We start from the raw sequence: 26767 nt of genomic DNA, 5'->3' as shown, positions 1-26767 counted from the left end.
AAGAAGCTGTATCATAAGGTAAAGAAACTGACTGAAATTAATCTCCTTCTAAATTCTAATTCTCACTATTTCTTTGTATCCTATCATTTTGATATTATGCATTTTCCAGATTCTAAGATGCAGCAGAATTGTTCATATGCAAAAATTACCCTACACACTTTTTCTCTTCTGCATGAAACAAGCAGAGAATGAAAAACATTTTACAGAATTATGTTGGCATTGACTGTCCATCTTTGTTACACATTTTGGCCCTGTTACATTTTTAGAAGTGTGCAAAAATTGTTACAGCAATCTTTAAATGGCTGCATTAAAAAAAGAAAAAAAACATATCCAGGAATATTTATTCAGGGAGGACTGCCAAATGGGTTGCAGCCTGCCTCAGTGTATTAAATAATGAGAGGGAAAAACTATTCATGCAGCTGGCTGCTTGAGAAAATGCTGAAGTAGTCTCAGATGCACAGGCATTCTGTTAGCCCCTTCCACAAACAGACTTCTAGGTGAGAATCTCCAGGGATCCAGGTTTTGTTGACGTGGATCAATTTAAATGGCAATTACTGTAGTCAGATAACAGCTTAAAAAGCCTTTTTACACATAGAAAAGATGCATAATCACACTGCATATGGAAGTTCAATTTTGTGAGCCATGGTTTGGAGATTTACAGTGTACTGATATTAAGACTGACTTTTAAAATGGAATATCATTCAGTTTTATTAAAATGCATTGCACCTTTGACACATTACTTTCTATTTTAAAGTTGATTCTGTCTGCACCCATGTTGATGAAAGGTTGTATTTCCAACTGTGAAACTGTTTTCTCCTTCATGTAGAATACAGAATTTTTAAAATCAACAGATACTGACTGACTGGTTTTTAAACAGGGCACCAAATGAAACAAAAATAATGCCAAGTTCTTTAAAGTCATTTCTGGCACAGAATTAATTGATTATTACTCTCCCCCTGCCCCTTCTTCCCTTCCCCCATAAAGCCTTCTCTCATAAAAGTGTTTTTGCTTGGCTCTCAAATACATTGAAATCCATTATACAGAACCTCATTACAACTGTCGTCTGAGTAAGATGAACAAAAAGATTGGTCTCATAAATAGGGTGCATTATGGTATTAGTGACAGAACAGAGTAAGCACTGTGAATTTTTTTTATTAAACATTTTGAATTTGGTGCTTCACTAGTTGAAGAAAGGCTTATGGGTGCTGCTCTAGGTGCCATTAAAAGTTCTGTTTTTCTGACGTATTTCTCAAAGATGACACTTTTTATTTTTTAGTAGTAAATATTCATGGGCAGAGGGATCCAGAGATGGAAAGGCTGTTAGGATTTTTCTATGTTCCAAAATAGATTTTATCAGCACTTTGTGGCAGCTAAAGGAAGGAAAAGGAAGGCCTGGAAGTGCGGTTGTTTCTGTGTATTAGAGGCAAAAGATATGAAGGGAAATCAAGGGACTGCATAAATTAAACATATAAAGACTCTTGTCTTTATGAATCTTTCATATTAAAAGAATACAGTTTCTGAAGATTCTGAATGGAATATATATATATATATATATATATTTGGTATCTATATGGAATTTGAACATGCACTGAAAAGGCAAAGGAAAGTATGTGTTTAATGATTTGCTGTAAATGTTTTTGTTAGTAAAACAGTGAAGATTTTGCAAGTATTAAATTGGAGGAGAGATTTTGAAAAAACAGATTTCGCTTGTGCTTGGAATCTTATATAAGCCTAAATGTGCTACAGCAGGCATGTGTCAGGCGTATGTTTCTCCTATGAGGCAAGGATGTTTTACAAAGGACTAAAGAGGGACTGCTGAGAGGAAAATAGCCAGCTTTAGATAAAGCACTATAACAAAGAGTTGTAGTTTTATGTATCATGGTGTCCATTAAAGCTTAATAGGGAAGAGTGCATTGAACCTAGCCAGGCATATGTTATTCATGTGAAGGATAAACATTTAAGGGGTGTGCAAAAATCAGAAATCAGGAGGACATGATTGTTTAGCTTTTGAAAAAGCTTTACAGGGAAGATTTTGTTTTCATCCCCCATGGATCACCATGCCAGGTAAAGGAGAGTAAGCTGCAAATGTTTGGAGCATATCAATGCAGGAATCCCAGGGGGTTAAAAGCACTGTAGTAAAATAAAAGTGGTCTGTTTCTAAGTGTGTTCTATTTTACACATACTACTGAGAAGCTGACAAAGGGAATGATTTTGATACTCTGTTCACTGTGATAAAATGGCACAATAAGAAGAAGGGGGAAAAAGAAAAGAAAAAACCTTTAAATATATCTTGTTACATATTTTGAATTTCCAACTAAATAAACAACCATGGTCTTATGGAGTTCAAAATTATGGCTGTTAAAATAATAAATGAGAAGAACATGTTTTCTACTGTTTGAGGAGAACTGGTTCTAATTGATGCTCTGCTTTAATTGCGTGCAGTTAAAGAAAGGGTTAACTTTTAAAGAAAAAAATGAATAATTCAGTGTTCATCTTATCACTCTGCATTTTACTTTCTATTCTTTGGTCCTCTGGAACTTGCTGTGAAAGGTAGAGTAAGAGGAGTCAGCTGAGGGGAGCCGGGGTTGTGATAATTTGCACACACATCCCTGTCATTGTTCTGCCTGAAGAGACAGGGCTGGGTTCAAGGCCACATGTGCTCCTGTCATCATTCACATTTCTGCTCCAAGTGCAATACAGAGTGTCAGCTCTCCATCTGTCTTTGCCTGGCAAACGCACGCGCCTAGCATCCTGCCTCCAGCTATGCTGCCACAGCCAGTTCTGATGGCCCTCCTCGCTTTTCTGTGCTCATTCCAGAACAGGAGGCACTGAGCCCTAAATAAGCTTGCTTTTAGGAGAGAGCCATTTACAGTGTTGTATATTTTATTCAAGGATGCCTGGTGAGTTAAAATTATTACAGCTCTTTTTATTTAAATGGGAAAGCACTAATTATATTTTGATTGTATATAAAAATAATTTCTACATGGTGATTTTTGAAAGCTTATAGAGAGAGATTGTAGATACTAATTGTGGAGTGTGTATGTTTGGGGGAGGGGAATTTGTGTGTGGAAACTATCAAAGATATTATGTACAGTAATATTGGATGCTACATTGAATGGGGATAGGAATAGTAGAAAGTCACCCTATTTGTGGGTGCAGGTGTGTGTGTGTGGGGGTATAATTTTAGTGAGAAGAAATACAGCTTCAGTCTGGTTTTCATGACTGTCAGCTGTATCTTGTAATCTGCAAACATTTTATGTGTAGATATAATTTTAGATTATGGGTGTATACTGGGAATAATCTCTTTGCAAAGCTGTTTATGCTAGAGAAGTGAAGGAAGATTTAGAAAACAAATGATTTCAGTCTTGCCCTAAATCACAGTTCTTAGCTGTCACCAGCCAAAAATTGAAATACGTTAATAATAATAATAATTAATAATTAAACAATCCTACAGATTCTGCTGAATTAGTGAAACCGTTGTGGAACTGGAAATCTTAGTATGTCAATTTCCTCACAAAAATATTATCCTTGGATCTTTAGACTACTTGTCTAATTGATAAGTGTTGTTGCCAGTGAAAATATTGCTTCTATACAGGGTAAATTGTTTGAGTTTTTTGTGAGAAGCCTAACCATTGCAGAATGGATTGTATTTGCTGTTTTTGTAAGGTCTGAACAGAGCCATGTGCCAATTTAAAAAAGCCTATGTCTCTGGATAAAAAAGACAGGGACACTGAGATCCTACAGCTGGCTGGTTCTTGTTGATAATTTGGGTAGGACAGGCAGAAGCTGCACTTGATCACAGAATCTGTACACCTTGCAGATGGTATTTTGAAACAGTATCTGTCAGTTTGCTGCAACCACAGTTGTATGTAGGTATTGCCAGTTGTTTAAAGAATGTTTTTCTTTTAGGATGTTAATGCACGGTCATATTCTTCCAATACTATGTTTGTTGATCCTAAGACTGAGATTGTAACAAGAAAGTGGAACTCTGTTTGCTCAAAGTGCAAGGCTAGGAGGATTTGTATGGTTGAAATATGGGCAAATTAATTTGCACAGATAATAACTGAGGACTATGAAAGGTCAATTTAACCCTTTAAAGTTTAAATTTGATTTGCATGCATTATATTCCTTGGGATGTGGTCTTCATTAGAAATATCATGGCAGTTCATTAATTTGAAAAAGTGCATATGATGTAAATCAAATACAACTGATATTTTGCATATATTTGTAAGAAATTACAGTATCATGGCTCGCTATCTGATATTTAAATGTACGGCATGATTATTTTCTTTTGAGACACTAACAAAGATGCTATTGGAATGACTGAAGTAGAGATTTTTGAACAACCTATTGCATAGTAAGCCTGTGGCACTTAAATTACTTAATCTACCTGCTGGTTAAAATTTCATGCATCTTTAATCAAAGTGGCTTGAGCTACACCTGAAAATATGTATACTTATCAATACTCTTTAAGCTTTAACGTTAAATAAATCTTTAATTTCCAGCATTCTGTTAAAGTGGTAGCAAGGAAGAAGTGTGTTTTTAATGTCAGCTCTGAGTGTTAGAAAACCTTGCACTTGGATACAGAGAATACACTAACAGCTGTGACTAGGAGCATGTGCCAGAATGGAGATACTTGAGCAGATCTGACACTTGGCTATTTTTGACACCCATCTGCACTTTTTTACTCTCCTCTATGATGAACTACCTCTCAATCTGTTCACAGCATATTTTAGCCCTTTAATATTGTGGTGGTGTTTTTTTTTTTTTTTTTTTCAACTGGGCATTATTAGCCATCTGGGGCAGATTTTGTGTTTTAGAAGTAAGCACATTATCTGCAGAAGATTAAAAAGATGTGTATTTTTGTGTAATCGGATATTATGTCATTGCCTTTGTGTGCGTTTGTGTGTGTGTAACATATATTCTTGATTTCGAAGCATCCTTTTAATAGTTCTGACACCCAAAGTTCTTTCTGTTTTTTCTAAAATATAAGATGGATCAAGTTTCTGTATGGTGATAACACTTGTAGACAAATTAAATGTTCTTTTCAAAGACAAACAGCTCACATTCTTATAAATCTGATTGTCTACTAGTCTTCTCATGTTAGTATGTCTGAAAAATTAGATCAGAGAAGTTGTTAATGAGGGTCTCATCATAAAATTAATTCATAGATCTTGGAGACTCTAACACAACTCTTAGGAAACTTAGTTTTAGAAAGATAATCCTGCAAATATGAGATTTGCACTAACTTTGTTAACTATTTTGTCATTTTATTTGGACTCTAGAAAGTATATATCTTTAAATCACTGATGTAGAGATGCACAATGCTCAGATCAAATGCCATATATAAAGTGGATTGATTATTCTGAGTTTTTTAGAACTGTTTTTATTCCAAACATTATGTAATAAACTTTACAATTCTATCAGTCATTTTATAGTACAGATGTTGGCCTACAAAATGCTTTATTATTGCCCATGGCAATATTCAGAATGGTTTTCTTAAAAGACCAGTCAATGATCACAGTCATTGTAGCCCAGAAATAATGCTGTTCTTTCAGAAGATGGCCTGGTATTAGGTCAGACCACCCCTTCTTTACTTCTGCTCTCCAGATGTGGCTGCAACTTTTTTTTTTTTAAGTTCATGTTTCAAAAAAATGGGTTTGTTTTCAGAATCTGGTTTTACTTAAGACATCTCCATCCTGGAGTGCATTTCATAAATTGCCCACATATTTTTCTTAGCAGAGAACTTAACTGGCTGTAATTTTTAACACATGGCCACATCATGTGATATTTTCAAAACATTTGGACATAGCTTTAAGAAGGTCCCAGCAGAAATGATCCATCATCTCACAGCCAGCCCGTTTCTTAACAGCATATCTGCATTTTCCATTTAGCAGAGCTATATATTATTAGCTTACATTTTGGGTAGTAAAACAGTGCATTGCTGATTGTAAAACATGGACTTTATTATCTGCTGAAAATTGATTTGGCATTCATAGCCACTGTGTACTAGACTTCCTTTCTGGTTTTAACATTAGTGCTTGCAAGTGATGATTTTTTTAAAGAACAGAAACAAAATTGCCATGGACATAACTGTTAGTGTCCTAGTAACTGAGCATATGGATAATCCACCTGGTTTTTAAATACATGCGTCTAAACGTTGTTATACAGCAAAAGTCTCCTAACTGTCTGTTAACTGACTTGTTTTGTCTTAACTTGCAGTTGCTATGCTATTACATGAGGACAGTTCTGTGTATTACAAAACAAGTTTTCAGCCAACTGTAGAAAGTATGTCTGGAAATAGATTTAAATCTGATTGTTAAGCTTGTACCACCGTTCCAGTCATCGTATGTAATGTCTTTATCTTATACTTGGGTGTGACAGGAAGGAAGAATTTTCTTCCTTGAAAAGGACTGTTAGCCACTTTAGGTTGTACTACCAATGAGATTCCAGGGGAATTTGTTGGGCATTTCATTTCTTCAGGCCCAGATGATTTTTTGGGAAATGTGTTGGCTTTCGTACTGAAGCATTTCGCCCTGTCCCTCTCCTTTCATTGTAGTAATGAATTCCGAAGTCTCCATAAAATTATTTATCTTATTTTGAACCATTTGGGGCATAAACTGTATTTTGCTATGTGCTAGTTGCTTCCCAAGCATAATGTAGATGATACCATAACCCCAGTAATAGCTAATAATAAGCCTCTTTACTAACAAGGACCCCAAACTATTTTACAATAAAGATGCTAGTACTTTCAAGCTAAAGGGCCAAATTGAGAGTGATATATTTTTGAGAATTTAAGCTCTTTGGGGCAGGTACTGTCTCTCACACTGTGTGTGCACTGCCTAGTACAATGAGGCAACAGCTGGGTGGAAGATGATTTTCCTGTCCAGATAATTTTTTTGAGATTTTAATTTTTCTCTTCCATATCAGGAAAAAAAAACAAATGCTTTTGAAATTAGTTGTGAAAAATGAGAGAGAAAGAGAATCCATCCCAGGATAGCTAGTAGCCCTATGGTTATAGCATTCGCTGGGGATATGGGAGACCCAGATTCAGGTCTTGGTTCTAAACTAGACAGAGTGGAGACATGAGCCTTGGTCCCTCACATCCTATGCAAGTGCCCCAACCACTGATACATTCAGGGGTTGATCTCTCTTTCTCTTTCATTGGCATATCTTGACCAGAAATTCCATCCTGGAGCTTACTGAAGTTTCATTGAAACTGACCCTTGTCCTGGAAAAGTTTTGGTTTCAATGAATTGGCATTTTCTGACAATTGTTTTGTTGAAAATCTTCTGACCAGGTCTAAATAGGGCCCTGAGCTTAATAGGCCTCTGGGCACTACTGTAATACATATAGTAATGTATAAGTTAGGGGCCCAATTGCTCTAACACAGAGGTCAGTTGGAGTTGTGTATATGCAACTGATGGGACCCCAATATTGGAGTAAAGAAATTTATATTTCTTTACACCCAATATTGGTGTAATATGCACATAGATGAACTTGAAGGTGTAAGTTAATGTTTGTGTCTGGGAGGGAGGAAAGTGAGATATTTACTTCCTTTTACCCCTTTCTGTTTCCTTTCCTGATATAGCCTACTCTTTTGGCATATGGCCATGTATACCAAGGAAGACTCAGTTAAATGTAGTTATGCCATTTGATAACTCATCCATAAGATGGACCACATAGACTAAGCCTTTAATGCTTTTGAAGACTGCAACTTTCAACATGAATCTTACTTTTGAAACATTGATCTATGGTTCAGATATAGAATTGTTTACTACATTTTGCCCTGACATAAACAGGTCTTATTCCCATTGTAAGAGCTGAATTTGGCCATGAGTTTGTTTTCTTGCTTCAAATCTTGATGATTTGACACTTATTCCCATTTTTTCTCTAAAATAATTAAAATAGTGGCAAATTTTTAAGAATTATTGTATAGAAGCAGATTCACTATGTGTGCTAATTGCAGACAAACTGTGATAGTAAAGTTGTTTAGCCTTCACTCCTAAAGGTTTCAGAGAGTTGTCATTAAAACTTGACTTGGGAGCTGAGTTTATGTCTAGATTTCATTAACTCATTTTCTCATTTATGCATTTATTTCTACTTTTTAAAATAAAACAACCTCACTCCCCTGCTTTAGGAATCTCGGCAACCATTTAAAATGTCTTTACAAGGAATAACTACCCAATGGCATCGCAAAGCCCCCCCACATCTAAATTAACCTAAATTATCCAGCCAGTTGGCTTAACATTAATGTGAATGTATATTCTGAGACAACAGCTGAAATTTAACTGTGCTTTTAAGTGGATACAAAGTTTGAGTCAAAGGTGGCAGGAAGCCTTTCTGAAGTTCTAAAGGAAATGTTGTAAGCGGTAGACACAGTTATTAAGAGTACAGTTCATATGGTTCCCATTCATTATGGAAATACATTCAGTAGCTGAATATAGTAACCTCTACACCATTTTATATATTGACAAGTAAAACTGAACTGGCAACATTTGGACTGAAAGAATTATGGGAAAAGAATAGGGCCAAGAATGTAAATTGATTGCATCTATCTTTCTGATCTGAAAGAGAGGCTGGGGAAGGAGAGAGGAAGAGAAATGTATTTGGGTCAAATTCAGATACAGTGTAAACTGGTGAAAATTCTGTGAAGGCTTATGCCATTACTAGTGTATTCCCTTTGATCAAGAAAATATTGTGGTTAAATAATCAGGGTTTCTGAGATAGGGACTTATCCATTCTCATCTACTTTGCAAAGCAGGTTTGAAATGCCATCTCTTAAGAAGGAGAAATTGTTTTGCTTTTTAAAGCTAACATGCTATTCATGGCTAATTGCTCTTTCTAGGTTATTGATGCTTCCTTTCTGTTTCAGCTGCTTAAGTGCATGTCCAAGTTCTGACCATCTCCTGCCTTCACTGCTGTAACCTCCTCCTCGTGTGGCCTCCCTTGTGTCTCTTATTTCTCCTCTCTGGTCTATACAAAATGAAGATACTAAAATTATCTTCCTACCCCATGGTCCATCCATATCACTTGAAGCTTCTAATCCCTTCCCAGAATCTTTCTTGCATACTTATTATATTACATAAAACTAACTTCCAGTATTCAATGCTCTGCATAACTACTCAGATCCTGATTCTTATAGTCCATCTTTTCTCCATTTCCTTCCATTCCATCAATGATGCCAGCCTCCTTGCCTCTTTCACTTCCTTTTCTCATTCCTGTCTTTATGCCTTCTTCTACACCGCGCTCTTTGAGTGGAATGGTCTTCCAAATCCAGTGAATCAAATCCCCACTCTATCTTCATAATAATGCCTCCCAAAATCCAAATCCATCCCTTCCCTGGGGCCTCAAACACTTAACACACATCAATCAAATGATCTTTCCACCACAGTATTTTGCTGGGGAAAATATGGGAGTAGGAGACGTACCCAAAAATACGGTACATGTACTTACACAAAAATATGACCCTGATTTAAAAACTGTGTATACAAAATGCATTATGACTGCTCTTACAATTCAGGGTTGTACACATGTGTGTCTTATTTTATCATTCTTAAATTAAGCGCATTGGCCCATGGACTTTGTCTTGTACAGTACCAGGCACATCATATGTGCTAAACAAATACTACATAACGCTTATTGCTTTTCTTTGTCCAATCTGTTTAATTACACAGTAGTTTGCCACAAAACGTTATACCTGTCTACCTTTACAACCAATTTTTTTAATAAGGGAAAAACTTTATTAGTAAAAGTTCAGAAGATGCCATTGTGTGCAGAGATTAATGCTACTTATTTTTTAACAATATTTTTATATGTCAACAGCTTGCTTGGCACTGTCAAGATGAACTTTATTTAACACTCTAGGCTAGAAATATTACTACGTATGTAGTTATGGATGCTCTTTTTTAGTCACTGTTTGTTTCTGGCAAGCTATAACTTTTGGGTATCTGTTTGAATAATAAGATACCAAAGACAGGGTCAGTTTTGAGGTACACTGTCAGAGACTCCCTAAATGAACCATGATCTAAAAATAGCTGTCTGACTCAAAAACAGAATACGCATGGGGACTTGGGATCATGGTCTAGAAAGTCTAAGCACTCCTCGCCTTATGACAGTCGCGGGCAAGTGACTATACAAATAAAAGGATACAACTTAAATGTCCAGGCTGGTAAGACTGCTGAAGATATGTGGATAGGTTTGAAAATCTTGCACTATATTTCTGCACTTCTCAGAAAATGCTGTAGAAAACTGTTTGATTATATTGTCTCTGGACTTCATGTCCTTTGATTCATTTTCCTTTCCCACAATACACCCTTTCTTAACCTTTGAACCAGTGGGAGACACGGAGCAGCGATGCAATTCAGCTGCCAGAATTAAGGGGGACCACTTTTATTTAGTTGGACCTTTCTCCTTCCACCACGAAGTGGACTGGGGATCTTCCTTGAATGATCAGGCCTTACAACAGGGGGCCATCTACTGAACTCTAGAGACAGGCAGCTCATCCTGATTAAGACAGTCAAATCCAACTAAAAGCTGTCGGACTGTTCACTTCTGATAAATCATTGTTTTGGTCTCTTTTCTCTGATAACTGTTGAACAACTTCTCCAAAGCCATATAGACTTAAGTATGAACAATGGAGAAACTGATGGACTAGTCTACAGCTGCTATTCAGATTTTAGTTTGCCTACAAACTCATATGCCTTTGCATTAAGTTCTAGCCCTCCCCTCCTGTTAAACTGTTGAACATAATCCAAATATTTATTGAGGAATCTCTTCCTCCTCTAGCCCTAGACATTGTCAAAAAATAACACCTGAAGCATGGGTGTCAACTTGTCCTGTTTACATACATTAGTAATAATTTCCCTGTGACTTTAATCTGGACAGTCTAATGGACCCCAGGTATTTCTAGTCCATGTAAACTAGATTTTGTTCTAATGTCAGAAGCTTTGTTGAATGAAACAAGACCCTCCCAGCGTATGCTGTTTACATATTTTGGAGAGCTTCACTGGGAGAATACTTCCTATGTTATCCGATGCTGCCAAAATTTTGGAAATGTTGCAGGTGAAACAATAGACATAGCTGTTTCTGTATTTCTCATTGCTGTTAGATCTTTATTAGAAAGATCAGCATCTGATGATTTTAACCTTAATTAACATTGAAATCTTGATTGGACTGAATTGCAGCCTGCCAAACTGATACAAAGCTCTTTTCAAGCTCTGTTGAGATCCGAGAAATAATGGATACATGAACAAATTTTTGCTTTATCTGATTTTGTTCCTGTTATAAATCGTAACCAACTTTTTCTTACTAAAAAGATCAGGTTATGAGGAAAAGGTACTACAGGACTTAGGATCTTTTAAAAAAAGTATCTTCCCCTAACTTTTTATGTATTTCTGGTCTGTTGTTTTAATGTCTCTTTTTTTCCTTCTTGGCTGGCTTGTCTCTGTGAAATCAAATCTGCATCTTTCTTGCCAACAGCTGGTCTCCTTCTTTGTTGAGGAAGGGAGGTCTTTAATTCCGTTTTCGATCTACACCTCATTTAGGTCTATCTTCTCTATTATATGTTTTCTATATTTATTCTACAATCAAAGTAAGACCTGGTCTACACTATGGGGTTAGGTCAAATCTAGCCACGTTAGGTCGATTTAAAAATGAATGCATCCACACAACCAACCCTGTTCCGTCAACCTAAAGGGCTCTTAAAATCGACTTCTGTACTCCTCCCCGGCGAGGGGAGTAGCACTAAAATCGACTTTGCTGGGTCGAATTTGGGGTAGTGCGGACGCAAATGGACAGTATTGGCCTCCGGGAGCTATCCCAGAGTGCTCCATTGTGACTCCTCTGGATAGCACTTTGAACTCCGATGCACTAACCAGGTACACTGGAGAAGCCCTGGGAACTTTTGAATTTCATTTCCTGTTTGTTCAGCGTGGCGAACTTAGCAGCACAGGTGACCATGCAGTCCCCCCAAAATCGTAGAGCGTAGAATGTTTCTACACCCCCCCATCATCTCCATCCCTGAGGTTATCACAGATTAGAAGGCGAAAAAAATGCACTCGCGATTATATGTTTTTCAAGCTCATGCAGTCCTCCTGCACTGATAGGGCACAGCTTAATGCATGGAGGCATTTGGTGGCAGAAGCCAGGAAAGAATTAAGTGAGCACAAAGAGCGGAGGCAGGATGCGACGCTGAGGCTAACGGGGTAGCAAACTGACATGATGAAGCGTCTGTTGGAGCTGCAGAAAAGCCAACAAGAGCACAGACCCCCGCTGTATAACTGCTTACCCTCCTCCCCAAGTTCCATAGCCTCCTCACCCAGACGCCCAAGAACGCGGTAGGGGAGGCTCCGGGCACCCAGCCACTCCACTCCAGAGGATGGCTCAAGCAACAGAAGGCTGTCATTCAAACAGTTTGATTTTTAGTGTGGCTACAATAAGCAATGTGGCCTTATCCTTCCCTCCTCTCCCACCCCACCCAGGTACCTTGTCAGTTATCTCTATTTTTTTTTTAATTAATAAAGAAAGAATGCATGGTTTCAAAACAGTAGTTACTTTATTTCAAAGTGGGGAGGATGTTTTGCTTACAGGGAATTAAAATCAACAAAGGGGGCGGGTTTGCATCAAGGAGAAACACACACAATTGTCACACCAAAGCCTGCCCAGTCATGAAACTGGATTTCAAAGCCTCTCTGATGCACAGCGCACCTTGCTCTGCTCTTCTAATCACCCTGGTGTCTGGCGTGAAATGACTGTCTGCCGTTGCTTTCACGAAGGGAGGGGCGACTGACAACATGTACCCAAAACCACTCACAACAATGTTTTTGGCCCATCAGGCATTGGGAGCTTAACCCAGAATTCCAATGGGCGGCAGAGACTGCGGGAACTGTGGGATAGCTATCCACAGTGCACCGCTCCGTAAGTCGATGCTAGCCACGATAATGAGGACGCACTCTGCTGACTTAATGGGCTTAGTGTGGACATACGCAATCGACTGTATAAAATCGATTTCTAAAAATCAACTTCTGTAAAATTGACCTAATTTCATAGTGTAGACATACCCTAAGTTAATCTTATAAAGAGCAATGTAGAAACTCTCATAATGAAATCGAACACAGAAGCAGAACCGTTAGAGATTTGGCCAAAAGCAGACTTTCCTTGATGCCTTACAAACTTCCCTGCTTAGCTAGCACCATCTTTTGGGGGGGTCTTGTGGTTTGCATTCAGATCAGTCCTTTTTTTCCAAATGTTTCAGAATAGCTACCTGGCCAAACTCCTTCCTCTAATATCCAGAGCTAATGGAATATCCCATTACCCAACCTCTTGCACCATTAGGAGGGAGGGCAATGGTTCCCATATTTAAAAGGAATAGGACAGAAATGCTTCTGCTGCCACTTGCATTCTGCTTTTGTCTTGCAGCAGAACCCCATACTAAGGGCAAGTCCACACTACAAAATTAAATCAACCTAAATTATGTTGACTTACAGCCACCGCAGTAACTAAACTGCTTTTGCATGTCCACGCTATGCTCCTTGTGTCGGCAGAGCATGTCTTCACCAGGACCACTTGAACTTATTTAACTGTCAGTGTGGGGCATTGTGGGATGGCTTCCTCCCAGATATATAGGACAGTGGGAATGGGGTAGCTATCTAATCAGAGAGATCCAGGAAAGACTAGCTACTATCCTCCTCAGTGGGAAGAGTGCCACTTACTGAATCGTCAATAATGCTTAATAGTTTTGTCATAAGTGTTTTTCTTTTTTAGGCAGTAAATGTTTTTGCTGTCTTGCCACACTAGGTATAGAGTACATGCTCTGATGAATGACCCAATGGAAATTCTTCTTCAGAAATTGATGCTTGCTAAATTAAAATCCAAGTAGCCTGTTTGTCATTACAATAAGCTATAGGATTTTAGATATCTGTATTGTTTACAAATCTGATATATGCACAAATGTTTCATGTAACTGCTATTTGTTGCCATAGAATGGTGTTAAATATGCAAATGCCACAAGTACTATTATTTAAATATGTACAATCAATAGTAAACATGGTCATGAAATGTGATCATCAACTAGGCCTTTCATCAGATAATTCTGATCCAAATGGTGGTGTCTGTGAGTCAGCCCATCTATTTCAGTGCCTTGTAATTACATTGAATATTGTTTAGGTGCCACTAATTATTTTATAATATCAGATAGCAGACATAAAGAGGCTTGTTTGCCAAATCAAATCATAATTAGGTTAATTATCCTTTATAAGGCTATGAACAAAATATAGTAAGTAGAGGAAGGGGAGAAAAATGACCCAATCCTTAACTCATCCCTAGATTAGAGTAAATCTGGATTTCTAGCAACTGGAGTATGGTGCGCATTACTCATGAATGTGGATGAAAATTGCTTGGCTTAAAATATTACTGTTGAAGACAGATATTTTATTTTTTTTAAAGCTAAATCAATTGTGTTGCTGAGTCACTAGGTATGAAGGTGTTGTGCAACAATCATGGATACTAGACCTCTTCCTGAAATGTGAGGAGCACCCTAACTCTTACTGAAGGGGCTCAGCATCTCAGAGGATTGGACTACTTTTGTTAGCAAGCTAACAGTATTAGGAAAATAATAGATTTGTATACATAGAGAACTTCTTGTTCCTCCTCCTCATCATCAAACATACCTAGCTTATTGAGGACAGTTATGTCAGCCAGAGTGACCATAGTTGATATCGTCACACCAGGCCTCATGTAGTGAAGTTCCCAGATTTGGCTCAGTCCTGCAGATCTATGAATCTCTTGGGTGGCTCCGCAAGTGGCGACAGGTAGGGTCAGGGCGTTCACCCCTTCGTGCGTCATTGGAGAGTTTGAGAGCATGGTGTGCTGTGTTGTTTTAGTCCATCTTGGAGACATGGACAAAAAGCATGCAATGCCACTTTTGAATATAATGAGTGGTTGAAGGAAGGCCAGATCTCTGTGAGATTGTGATGCTTCGCACAAGGTCAAAGCACTTTAAGCCCAAGGTCTGATACTGAAAGCATGTATGGAATGTCTATAGCTGCACCAAGTCTGCCTGTAGGTTTCTGACCCACATGGCAATACAGGTAGTAGACAAGTTTGATAGATCCTGAACATCATCAGGCAGTTACTAAAATGTCAGAGGAACTGGGGAAAAATGTTCACTGAAAAAGGACTCCTTTTTGAAAAGTGGAGAAGTAGGGAAACATATCACTGATGTAGGATTAAACCTTCACATTAGGAGAGCTGGGTTTTTTTCAGCCAGTTCAAACCTTTTTATTTAATGCTCAATTTTTTAAAGTTTACAGCCTTAAGAACCTCATTTTATCCTTTGCAGGGCCCAGTAGGAGAAAAAAGCAGTGAAAAAAATTGTTGCAAAAATGCCATGTTTCAGTAGGAGGGATATTATATTTCAAGTTTATAATGGAGTGGGGGAAATTCAAAGTGATATTAATTAGGGAATCTTCCTATTCTCCTCACTCTTTCTTTGTGTGTATATATTTACATAGAGAACATTAGATTATATTTGTCTTTGTGGGATAAAACCTTCTTGGGATTGAATTCATGAATGATGCAAAGTGGCCTAAAAGTTGTTTGTATCTCTTGTTGGTTTTTTTAAAGTAGGTAAAGGTCTCAGCCACATATTCAGAACTCAAAACATGTAGACATAATAGAGAATATCCTTCCTATAGTATTTTTTACCCATCCTGTAAATTACGTAGTAGAGATATCTATTAAATTCCACAGGATGGTTGAAAAAATCCAACTATTGTACAGATATCTTTTTCTATTAAATTCTATAGGCCAGTGCTTCTCAAAGCCAGTCCGCCGCTTGTTCAGGGAAAGCCCCTGGCGGGCCGGGCTGGTTTGTTTACCTGCTGCGTCCGCAGGTTCCGCCGATCGCGGCTCCCACTGGCTGCGGTTCCCTGCTCCAGGCCAATGGGGGCTGCGGGAAGGGCGGCCAGCACATCCCTTGGCCCGCGCCGCTTCCCTCAGCCCCCATTGGCCTGGAGCTGCCAACCGCGGCCAGTGGGAGCCGCGATTGGTCAAACCTGCGGACGCGGCAGGTAAACAAACCGGCCCGGCCCGGCAGGGGCTTTCCCTGAACAAGCGGTGGCCCGGCTTTGAGAAGCACTGGTCTAGGCATTTTCCAAAAGGGTTCTGGAGGATAGTAGAAAGTAAGGATTCAGCTCCATGGTTTTGGCTCAAGCCTATCTGTTTTACTTAGTTATGAAGAAAAGTATTCTCCCCCCATTCCTTCATTCACAAATAATACTATTTGGGAGTGGCACAGGAGAAATATATGCTGCACTATTTATGCATAATTTAAAACAGTTGTGCTAGGTTTAAACCCCAAATCTTTTTTCTTCATGTATCATTTAACTCATGATGTTACCTTTTGTACTTGGTCCCCTTCAGTAAGCACAGCCTGACATGTCTTGTGGCCTTTACCTTTTTTGATAAAATAGATTGAAAGGATGTTTGGCACCACCTGGTGAAGATGAGGCAACCCTGGAGAACTGTGCTTTAGGAGCAGGGGACTGCTGCTAAGAAATGTACAAGTCTAGGGACACAGCTGAAAGATTGCAGTTTAAAAAAAGAGAGAGGAAAAAAAAAGAAAAGAAAAAAGAGCAGGAACATTAATACATCTTCCTGAGGTTTGATGGGACGTATACTGCCTACTGTTCCATCTGGTGCTTATGATAGCATGGCATATTAGCATGTTGCAAGTTCATAATGTATTCAGGGCGAGAAAGCACCACTTGAATACCAATTGAGGCATCCTCTTCCTCAGAGCTGCCTTTGAATTTTAATGATGTTTATGCCTTCTAAGGCATGACTGAACTGAGCATGTCTGATCTAGGAGGAATAACAGCAGTAAGGGACTTTTTGTTGTTGAGGTTTAAAAGCAGGTTGAGTGTACAGGCTAGTGAATAATACAGCTTCTCAGCAACAAACTATTTTTGTGTAGGCTATGGTCGCTCTTCTTTTTTTAAATTTATATTTTTAAAGCTATTTTTATATTTTTGTCAAACCATGTCACTGAGGAATTCGATGAATTATTCTGCAGTGATTTCATGAAGCATTTTGAAAGAGCATGTTGCCATTTTATTTTAAATGCTGGCCATTTTGCATTAACTTTAAACAAACAAACAAACAAAACCCCTCTAAAGTCTAGTTTTCAAATTAACACTACACTGTTCATTCCTTGTGAAATCATTTAGGTCCTGATTCTGCAAAGACTTACGCATCTGCTTAATTTTGCATTTTAGTCCTATTAAAGTTACATGTATAAGGTGAAGCAGGTGCATAAGTCTTTGCAGGACTGAGCTTGTTGTATTGAAGTTCTGCAGGAAATATAAGAATAAACTCATCTTTTCTTTCTCCCCTCTCTCTTCGCCTTAAAGATTTAAACTCTGTGCAAAGGCTGATGCTTACTCTTATTAAGATTGGAGAGCCTCTAAAAATTACACTTTAGAAATTGTTTATACACAGTTTTTTGAACATGTCAAAACTAAGACCATGATCCTACAAAAAACTTATGCATTAAGCTTCACTCATGTAAGTAGTTCCATTGAACATAAACATACATGTGTTTGCAAGTTTGGGGCCTTCAAGTGCACCTCCCATTAAAAAGCGCACCTTCCAATAACTCCAAATAAATGTCCTTGAGTCATCATTTGGATATTTTTTTAATGGCTTAAGGAATGCTGTGCCCTCTCATCTCAATGTGATTTGATGGTGCTAAGCAGCCTAGCAGGGTTGGATTTTTGAGAGTGGGATTTTCAAAAGTGTACAAATAAATGACTTACAAGCACAGGTGTCATTGACTTTCATAGGAACTTGTGTTCCTAAATCACTCTAGATACTTTTGAAACCCCACCTCAAATTAGAAAACCAAGTTTACTACATATTGGTGGGAACTTGAGCAGGGAGAATGCCAAATATTTAAAAATCTTTGCTAAAACAAACTAGACAAAGCAATCCTGCTTAGCTGTCCGACTCCTCTAATTGGTCCTGCACAGCTGGACTCTTGCTGCCATGCAGAGCCAGTTGCGATTTGAGATATTGGTGAATTTTTAAAGTATATAATTTCAATAATATTCATGTTTATATAACTTAAGGAACACTGGGCTACATAGCATTCATTCTGGAGTTACCAGCTCTAGTCACTAATTAATCCATTTGATTGCTGGAAAGAAAACAGTTGCAATTCTCTTTGTTCCTGGTCCTTTCTTTCAGATATACCCAGTCTTGGCTTTTAAAAAAAATTATTCTTAGGCAATCTTTTAGCTACTCTCACTTTAAATAAGAAGTGATGGATGCATTAGGCTCCTTTTGATTAAAAATTTGACTATTGTCTAGTGACGTAAATACAGACTATTGTCTAGTGACTTAAGTACAGTCCCTGTTTATTGATAACACATTCAGATCAAGATATTAATGTGTTGGCTTAAGCATTCATTATTTTTTTTCTCGTATTCAGGAAGGGTAATGTTACTGAATAGGAATGTGGAGGAGGTAGTGTGGGTAATTCAAGCAAGTTTAGTCAGCACTTACAAGATGCTTGAAATGTTTCTTGATGTCCTACAGAACTGTTAACATCTGCACATCTTGTGAGAGGAGTCACATTTATTACAGCTGTACTCTAGCTAGAATGTAAAAGGGAGAAAAAAATCAGAGTTAAAAATGAAGCAGCTGACTTTCAATTACAAAGATTTATCATTTTGCTCTAGTTACAGACTGAGAGTAAACTCCATTTGGACTCTTCCTACAGCTGCATGTTTTTTGAAGTGACTGGTTGAAGGCTTTGGAGTAACTATGGGCAGATGCAGCCCTGCAAAATACGCAAATCAAAAAGCAAACAAACAAAGCCATTAGATAAATAACCACCACTAAACACTATTTTATTAGGTCGTTCAAGAAAGATGTATATAACATGATGCAGAGCATGTGTATGGAGTCACAGTTGAGACATTTGTGCATCCGGAAACTGAAGAAATAAACAAAGGTGGACCAGCTCTTTCTTTGCAAAAGCATGTGAAGGGGAACAAAATGGGGAAATCTCGGCAGCTCTGCTGGAGCCATGACATTACCAGTTCTCTTGATCCCTTTCTTAGGGGTAGGGGTGGGAAAAAGGAATGCTAAGTCAGGGTTCTGGTGGAATCCCAGCCCACAACCCTATTATGTGATGTTCAATTGGTTTTTATTCCTACTGTACAATGTTTAGTTGGGTTTTTTTAATTCTATAGTTGTTCTGTTAATTTACTAGGAATAAATGTTAGACATACTGAAAAGCAATTACCAGAATCACTCTTCTTCCACCCACCCACCCCTCCCGCCCCCGACCTTCTTTAAACTGGTACTACATATGTTTTTCACCTATCAGCTTTTTGAGCTTCCTATTTGTCTTCCTGTTTCGCCCCCTCCCCCATTTATTTCTGTTGTTGAAGACACACTTAAAAAAAAATAAACATAAACTGTTTCAATATAACAGCTATTTTTGAGTCATCATGAGTCACTATGAATTTCATTCCATTCTTTTAATGATGGATGGATCCTGTTTTTTTCTTCAGATTCTATATTTCATTCATATGTATTTATAAAAGTGCTTCATATATCCCTTGGCCTCTCTGGTTAGCATTAACTAGTTCTGCTCTTATCTTTTCCTTAGGAGTTTAAAATGAATGTGTTGTCTTATTTGGTTGTCTCCTTCCCTCCTCCTTACCCCCAAGCCATATACAGTCAGAGTGGTGGTCTTTCTCTTTTATAACACCCTTAAATTTCCGCTGTTCAAGCAATCCTTCAGGAAGCCATATTGCCTGTGTCTTATTCCTTGCTTCTATTCCACAGTAAATATAGTCTTCTATATATTGGTTTCCTTTAGCATTCACCAGCTGCCTTTTAGGGTTGTGTATTATAATACTTCCTCCCATTAGATCTCGGTCATTAGATATTTTTCAATCCTAAAAATGTCCTTTAGTGAAATGTACTATCTTTGCTGTGATCTGTTAATCTACTCAATGCCGAATCAGAGTTGCTCACAGTCACTGGTTCAAGTGTCCCTTTTATTTTCATACTCTGTCAATCCCTGTCAATTGTTTAGAATCAGATTTATGATGGATTCTGTAGTTGGAGTTTCTACTTTTTGATTAATAAAACTTTCTAATATGTAATTTATGAACCTTTGATGTATCTGGGAATATTTGTTTATGAACAGATATCTGGGTAGTTAGAAATTCCATGGTGATGATTATCCTGTGATTTTGAGCACCCCATGATTTGGTCCAGGTATACGCACTCGCTCTCTCTCCCCCTCCATCCTTCCACCCCACTGCTATGGTCCAAAGCAGATGGTCATTCCTATTACGTTTTTCATTCCTTGCATCCTAACCTCTAAAATTTTCTTACCACACTCATCATTGTCTAATTCAGTGGTCGTCAACCCATTTACAATTGTAGGCCACATATGCATCTCTCTGTGTGTTATGTGGGTCGCATCCACACAATACATATACTACGTATATATCTACAAAAAAAAAAAAGTTTATTTGTTATATGACAGCAATACGATTCAAATCGCTATAGTACCTTTCATTTCAACACTGGCAAATGTCTACCAAGAGCATTTTAAATTAGCAAAGTAAGTCAAAACATTAACTGCTAAAATAAATTTACTGTAAGGGTGGCATGGTTTATTGCCACCCTCCCTTGCGCACTGCTGCTGGTGGTGCAGCTGGTCCAAGCGCCCGGAGAGTGCAGCTGGGGATCCTGCCTGCAAAGATGGGGAACCCTGCCCAGTGCGAAGTGCCCCCCAAGCCAGGGACTGCCCCCAAGCACTCAGCCCCCCATGCACCCAGACCCCAGCGAGGGACTCTCCCTCATGTACCCAGCCCCCTCCCCCCATTCAGGGACTGCCCCAGCCCCGCCCCAGACTGCCCGCCAGCTAGGGAATGCCCCCCATCACCCAACCCCACTGGGATTGTCCCCCCAGAATCCAGACCTTCCCAACACTGGGCTGGCACATGTGCCTGCCCTGCAAAGACAGGGTGCCCTGGCCAGGGCAGAATGCCCCCAACAGGGACTGCCCCCTCCAGCATCCGGTCCCCCACCCAGGGGCTGCCCTTCCCCCACCCTCCCCGTGGCCCGCAGCAAGTGCTCCCAGCACCGAGCCCCACCCACGACTACCCCCGATCCAGGGACTGTGCCCCAGTATTTAGTTCCCCAATCCAGGGACTGCCACCAGCGCCCCAACCTATCCCCTCCCTGTGCACCAGCCCTCTCTACCCTGCACCTGCTAGTCTCCTACCTCGGCCGCACATAGCTCAGCTGTGCAGCCTGTCCAGCCCGCCTGCCACTGCAGTCCTGGTACCACGGAGCCTGTCCAGCCAGGAGTCATTGGACCTGTGATCCTGCAGGATTGGGGTGGGGCACTGAGCACCCTGGCCTCCTGCTGATGCTGCTGGGTCTGATCCTGCCGGGAGGCAGGGGCTGAAGCTGCTGGGCCTGATTCTTCCGGGGATTGATGCTGGGTCTGATCCAGGGGGCTGACACTGGGCCTGATCCTGTGCCATCCCAGTTTTGCAGCCCTCCCACCAGCTCTGTGCCTAGGGCTGGTGCCTCTCCTGCCCCGCCCTAGTTGCAGCCCTGAAAATGTCACATGGGCCACAACTGTGTGCTGATTGGGCCGCGCGTTGCCAGTGGGTTGAGAACCACTGGTCTAACTCTAGCTTCTGGTGTCATAAAGACTAGAAAGTAAAATACCACCTCTTCTCTCACCTCTCCTCCTCCTAGCCCTGTGCAGATTGTTTGATTCTGTGTTAACGTTGCAGTTTTGAGAATCATCCCACCCGATTCAGTTATGTTCACTAGGTCATAATATCTATTGTTAAGTAGCACTTCTAGTTCATGTTTGTTTCCTATTATTCTTATGTGTTTTTCACTACAGACCATTTAAGTACATTAGGGGATAGATTGGTACCTTTGTACAAAATTGTATATCCTACATAAGCTGGGTCTGGTAACTGCCTTTAGAAATTACCTGTTAAGTTTCTAATAGGTTATTTGTATGCACAATTACTGCAGTGGTTTCTTCATTTTCAGTAATTACACATGCAGATAATGCATATGAATTCATGTATGCACAACTATTTGTGTTTTTGGTCTAGATACTCTTAATCTTTATTTTTTGTTTCATAATTTTGGATTTCTCCTGCATGACAGCTTGAGTTAAGCAAAAGCTCCACTTTTCTCTGTTTCCTATCTAGTTGAAAGCCCCTCAGACAAGTACTTAGAGTCTTCAATCCAGGAGATCAGTACCTCTTCTACTTAGTGGAAACCATCAAAAGGATCTCATCAGAGTTCATCCAAAATTTAGAGATTTTAATTTTTTCTTCTTTACATCAGAGGTTCTCAAGCAACGATACACATATTCATGGGGGTACACAGAGGTCTTGCAGGGGGTACATCAGTTCCTCTAGATATTTTCCTAATTTTACAACAGGCTACATAAAAAGTACTAGCGAAGTCAGTACAAACTAAAATTTCATACTGACAAAATAAGAAAGTAAGCAGTTTTTCAGTAATAGTGTGCTGTGACACTTTTCCATTTTTATGTCTGATTTTGTACAAGTAGTTTTTAAATGGGGGTGAAACTTGTGGTACGCAAGACAAATCAGACTCCTGAAAGGGGTACAATAGTCTGGAAAAGTTGAGAACCACTACATCATTGAATGCTCTCCAGTATTGGACTTTCCCTTTCTTAGCTTGTGTTTGATACCAGAAGGATCTCCAAGAAGATCATCTGAGTTGCCCCATCTTCTCTTCTCTTGCCAGGTCCTTGTGAGATTAGTTCATTAGCTGGTCATCCTTTACTAGTAGTGGCTATTACAGTTTTTGTATATTTTTATTTGTTTGTGTGTGTGAAGCTGCAGAAAATCGCATTAGTCAACGTAGGTGATACTATTTTGTAATTTGCTGTCACTGTCATCTTATCATATTCATATGATTCACTTTGCATATAGGACCTATGTACTCTGCTTTTGTTTTCGTCTGAGCATGGTTTTTCTGGCCCTAGTCATATAGAAGCTTATGGTGTACTATTTTTCTAAGATATGAAACTGTTTACTTTTTGAAAGTTTCATATGAGGAAAGGCCTCTAAGCCAAGTGTGTGTTCATGCACTTTTTTTTTAAAACACTTAGCCATGAAGTCCACTGTTGTCTTTGTGTACCAAGCACTGTATCTGTTGGTGCAGACAGTAATGAATAAAACCATATGGGCTTTTTTAAGATGTGCTTTTTATGAAGAATTTTTCTTAGCCAGAAAAACATTTTATATTTTTGATACTACTGAAGTCAAATACAGTGTATGTAGGTATGTATATATACACAGACATATTGTCATAAGTTTTTTCTTATTACATACTTCTGAATTAATTTTCAAATCATCATATATCTTGGGAAAGAACTTTGTCTGAAGTCTCTTCCCTTTATTTTCAGGATTTTATTTCATTCGTTGTACTTCTCAGTATTGTAAGAGGGGTTTTCCAGTGCATTCATAAAACAAGAGAGGTTCCCTCTGGTGGCCAAAAATAATTTCATTTACATTCCTATGGCTATTAGCCAAAGTTGTCTTTAGCCTAGTGGAAATAGTGTCTGCCCTTATATTTTATAATATAATTTAATTTAACTTTATTAATTAAATGTCAAAAATGTTAAGTTATCTTTAGAATTAGCCTAGACCAATAGTTATTGGTGGAAAATATTTATTATTTAACCTAAGCTATCTTCCTGATAGTTAGTCTTGGAAGGATTACTTTTTTATCAGTAAATGTCGGTAAACATTGATTTCTCCATACACATTTACAGATTGGCAAAGTAAGAAAAATGCTTCTTGTGTTTGATTTAAGGATATTTACTTTGTGTTTGATTTAAGGATATTTACTTTGTATATTTTGACATGTGTATCTGTAAAAATTATAAAAAGATAAAAATTGAGTTCTGCCATGTCTAGGTATTATGTTAACATATATCAGATCACACAGCTGAAGTCATTAAAAAGTCAGTATTCGCCAACAGTTACCAAAGAGATCTTTTATTCTAAGTGAAGTCTAGACAAAAATGTGCTAATTTCATATATCATTGCGTGGCAATGATTAGCAAATGCTAGCAGTATACATAGAGCATGCTTATAACATGGAAAATAGATTCAAATTAAACCAATTAAAAACAATTAACAATATCAAAGATCTGCAGAAAAATAGAGCAGATATTCTGAAAATCAGGAGGATCTTCATCCAACTAGCTAAACTGCTGTTGCAATATATCAATCCATAACTGTCAGTATTAAATTGCTAAGCCTTTTTATAGCTTTATATACAGTATCTGAGCTTTTTTACTAATTTGATTTTGTACATAAGAAACATTTTAGAGTTGATGTTTTAAAAAAGTTGCTTTAGAAAAGTTATAAGGTTTTATTTACAATTGCATTAATGGAAAAGTGTTAAATGATGGGAGACTGCAGGGCTAAAACTCAGCAACCAGAGAGAAACCAATCTGGTGCATTTGAACTTTGAATGTTTAATGTGAATGCACTTAACCCTTGGGAATATGGTAAGATTTTGTGTACATGCCACCTTTATAGAAACAGATTTAACGCTCTTTTACTGTGGAAATTAAAATATCATCTGCATATATTTGGCCTGTAGTCTTGAAAACGTCATCCTTGGTGTTACAGTACAGACCTGTTTACGTGTGGATGTCGGGAGTCAAGCCGTCACGACTGCGTGTTAACGGACCGCGGGTTAAGAGGCCATGATGAAATATCTTAAAATATCTATATATACATGTATAATTATCTAGGATTACATACGTATTCACAGCGTCCCAAATACTGCAGGCCTATCTGTTAACGGCACTTTGCAAGAATATAAATTCAAATGTGTAATCTAATAAAAACATTATTATTACTACACAGGGGTGAAAGTAACTCAGGACACTTACTGGTACGGGGCGGGGGTGGCTCTGGCCCCCAGTAGGGGTGGGGCCTGGGGTACAAGGGGCGGGGCTAGGGGTCAGCATCCACCCCAGCCAGTCCTTCCAGGCCACCTGGTCTGCGCCACCCGGGGTTCCCGTGGCAATTTAAAGGGCCTGGGGTTCCGGACACCGCTGCTGCGGTAGCGGCATCCGGAGCCCCGGGCCCTTTTAAATAGCCGGCCCCAGGGCAGCTGCTCCCTTTGCGGATGAGGGGGGGCAAAAGGGGCAGGGACCTTAAAATGCTGCAGGGCCCTTTGCCGCGGCAGCACTTTGACGTTGCTGCCCCTCCCCTCCATCCCTGCCCTTTTTGCCGCCCCCGTCGGCAGCCCTGCTGGTAGGGTCCCTACCATCAGGGCCACCAATGGGGGGTGGGAAAGGGGCAGAAACATTAAAGCGCTGCCAGTGCTTTAAGGATGGTCCTTTGCCGCGGCAGCGCTTTGAGGATCCTTAAAGCGCTGCTATGGCTGCCCCTTCCCCCCCGTCAGTGGTAAAGATGTACAACACATTTCTGCTCCACACTTCCTGTCGATTCCTATGTCAGTGAGTTAGTGAGCAAATCTGTAGCGCTACATAGCAAGTTCTTGTACCGCGTGTTAACAAGTCTCGCGTGTTAAATAGGTAGCACTGGAAGGCATGGCGCTACCGCGTGTTAAGCAGATTCGCGTGTAAATGGGTCTGTACTGTATTAGCATATATGTTTTGCTTCAGTAAAGAGTTTTTAAATATATTTCATAAATGGAAACTTGTAACATGAGAAATATACAAGATGGAACAACTCTATCTCATCATTACACTTGGCAGAATTTGATTTTCATTTTTTTCATAATATCAATGTTTTTAAGCATTTTTTAATTTGATTGATTTAGATTTTCACATTTGCAGGAAATTATGAGCAGGAGTCAGACAATAATTATTAAAGAAAAGTAGAGGTGATTGAAAAAGTTAAAGTTTTATAACCATTAAAGTACAAATTGTCAACATGACATCAAAATATACACAGTCATTATTCTTAAGTCAAACTCTAATAATTTCTCAAGCAGCATTTTACTTACTTTGTTGAACTGTACATTTCAATTATTAATGGCGGAATATGTTTTTTGTCAGTTTGTGTGTTTGGGGAAGTAGACCTTACCAATATTTATTGATAAAAATCTAATTCGTCCAAGCACGCATGTGTGTGTGTGTGTGTGTGTGTGTATGCTTTAACAATGCATAATGTATTTTGCTTGTGAGTGTATTATCTGTAGGCAGTAGCTCTGCACCTAAGAAACAATTCAGTTGGAGAGTCTAAGTCTTGTCCAAAGCTCACTGATAGAAAGATTTTTCCATTGATTTTAATGGGCATTGGATCACGCCCTAATAGTGTGAACAAATTTTACACGCAACTTGTAGCATCTAGAAAGCATTGACTCACAACTAACAATGAGCATTTTCTTTAAACTCTGTCTGTACAATCAATTAGTCATCCAAGTTCTCTTTTCTTTAATGACGCCATCTGGTGACTTTCAATAATATTCTTCCAAGGTATGTTAATCAGCATTATCAGGTTTGCTTAAACTTATTTCATATAATGGCACATGTTTCTCTACCAATGTGTTACATTTCATTTATATTGATTGTCAGTATAATATTGTAAAGGAGGAGGGATAAGAATATGATTTAATTAAAATGTGTTGCATGGCAATAGGGTACTAAATTGTTCAGCTTCATGTCATTGGTTCAGATGCA

At 38.8% G+C, this 26767-nt stretch overlaps 1 protein-coding gene across 6 annotated transcripts in view; it reads left to right on the top strand.

Annotated features, from left to right (window-relative positions):
- RUNX1T1 (RUNX1 partner transcriptional co-repressor 1) overlaps positions 1-26767 on the top strand; it is a 141973-nt gene that overhangs the window by 35565 nt on the left and 79641 nt on the right. Inside the window, exon 1 of one of the 6 annotated variants that reach the window (XM_034763256.1) lies at positions 2793-2900. The exons of the other annotated variants lie outside the window; for them this stretch is intronic. Coding sequence (XP_034619147.1) covers positions 2894-2900 — 7 coding nt within the window. The 5' untranslated portion in view covers positions 2793-2893. Of the gene's footprint in view, positions 1-2792; positions 2901-26767 lie in introns of those variants that run through there. 6 annotated transcript variants of the gene reach the window in all.

This window comes from Trachemys scripta, chromosome 2, assembly GCF_013100865.1.
Source record: "Trachemys scripta elegans isolate TJP31775 chromosome 2, CAS_Tse_1.0, whole genome shotgun sequence".
Classification (NCBI taxonomy): domain Eukaryota; kingdom Metazoa; phylum Chordata; order Testudines; family Emydidae; genus Trachemys; species Trachemys scripta.
The sequence above is the reverse complement of the archived record's forward strand: the minus strand, read 5'-3'. Positions and strand labels throughout refer to the sequence as shown.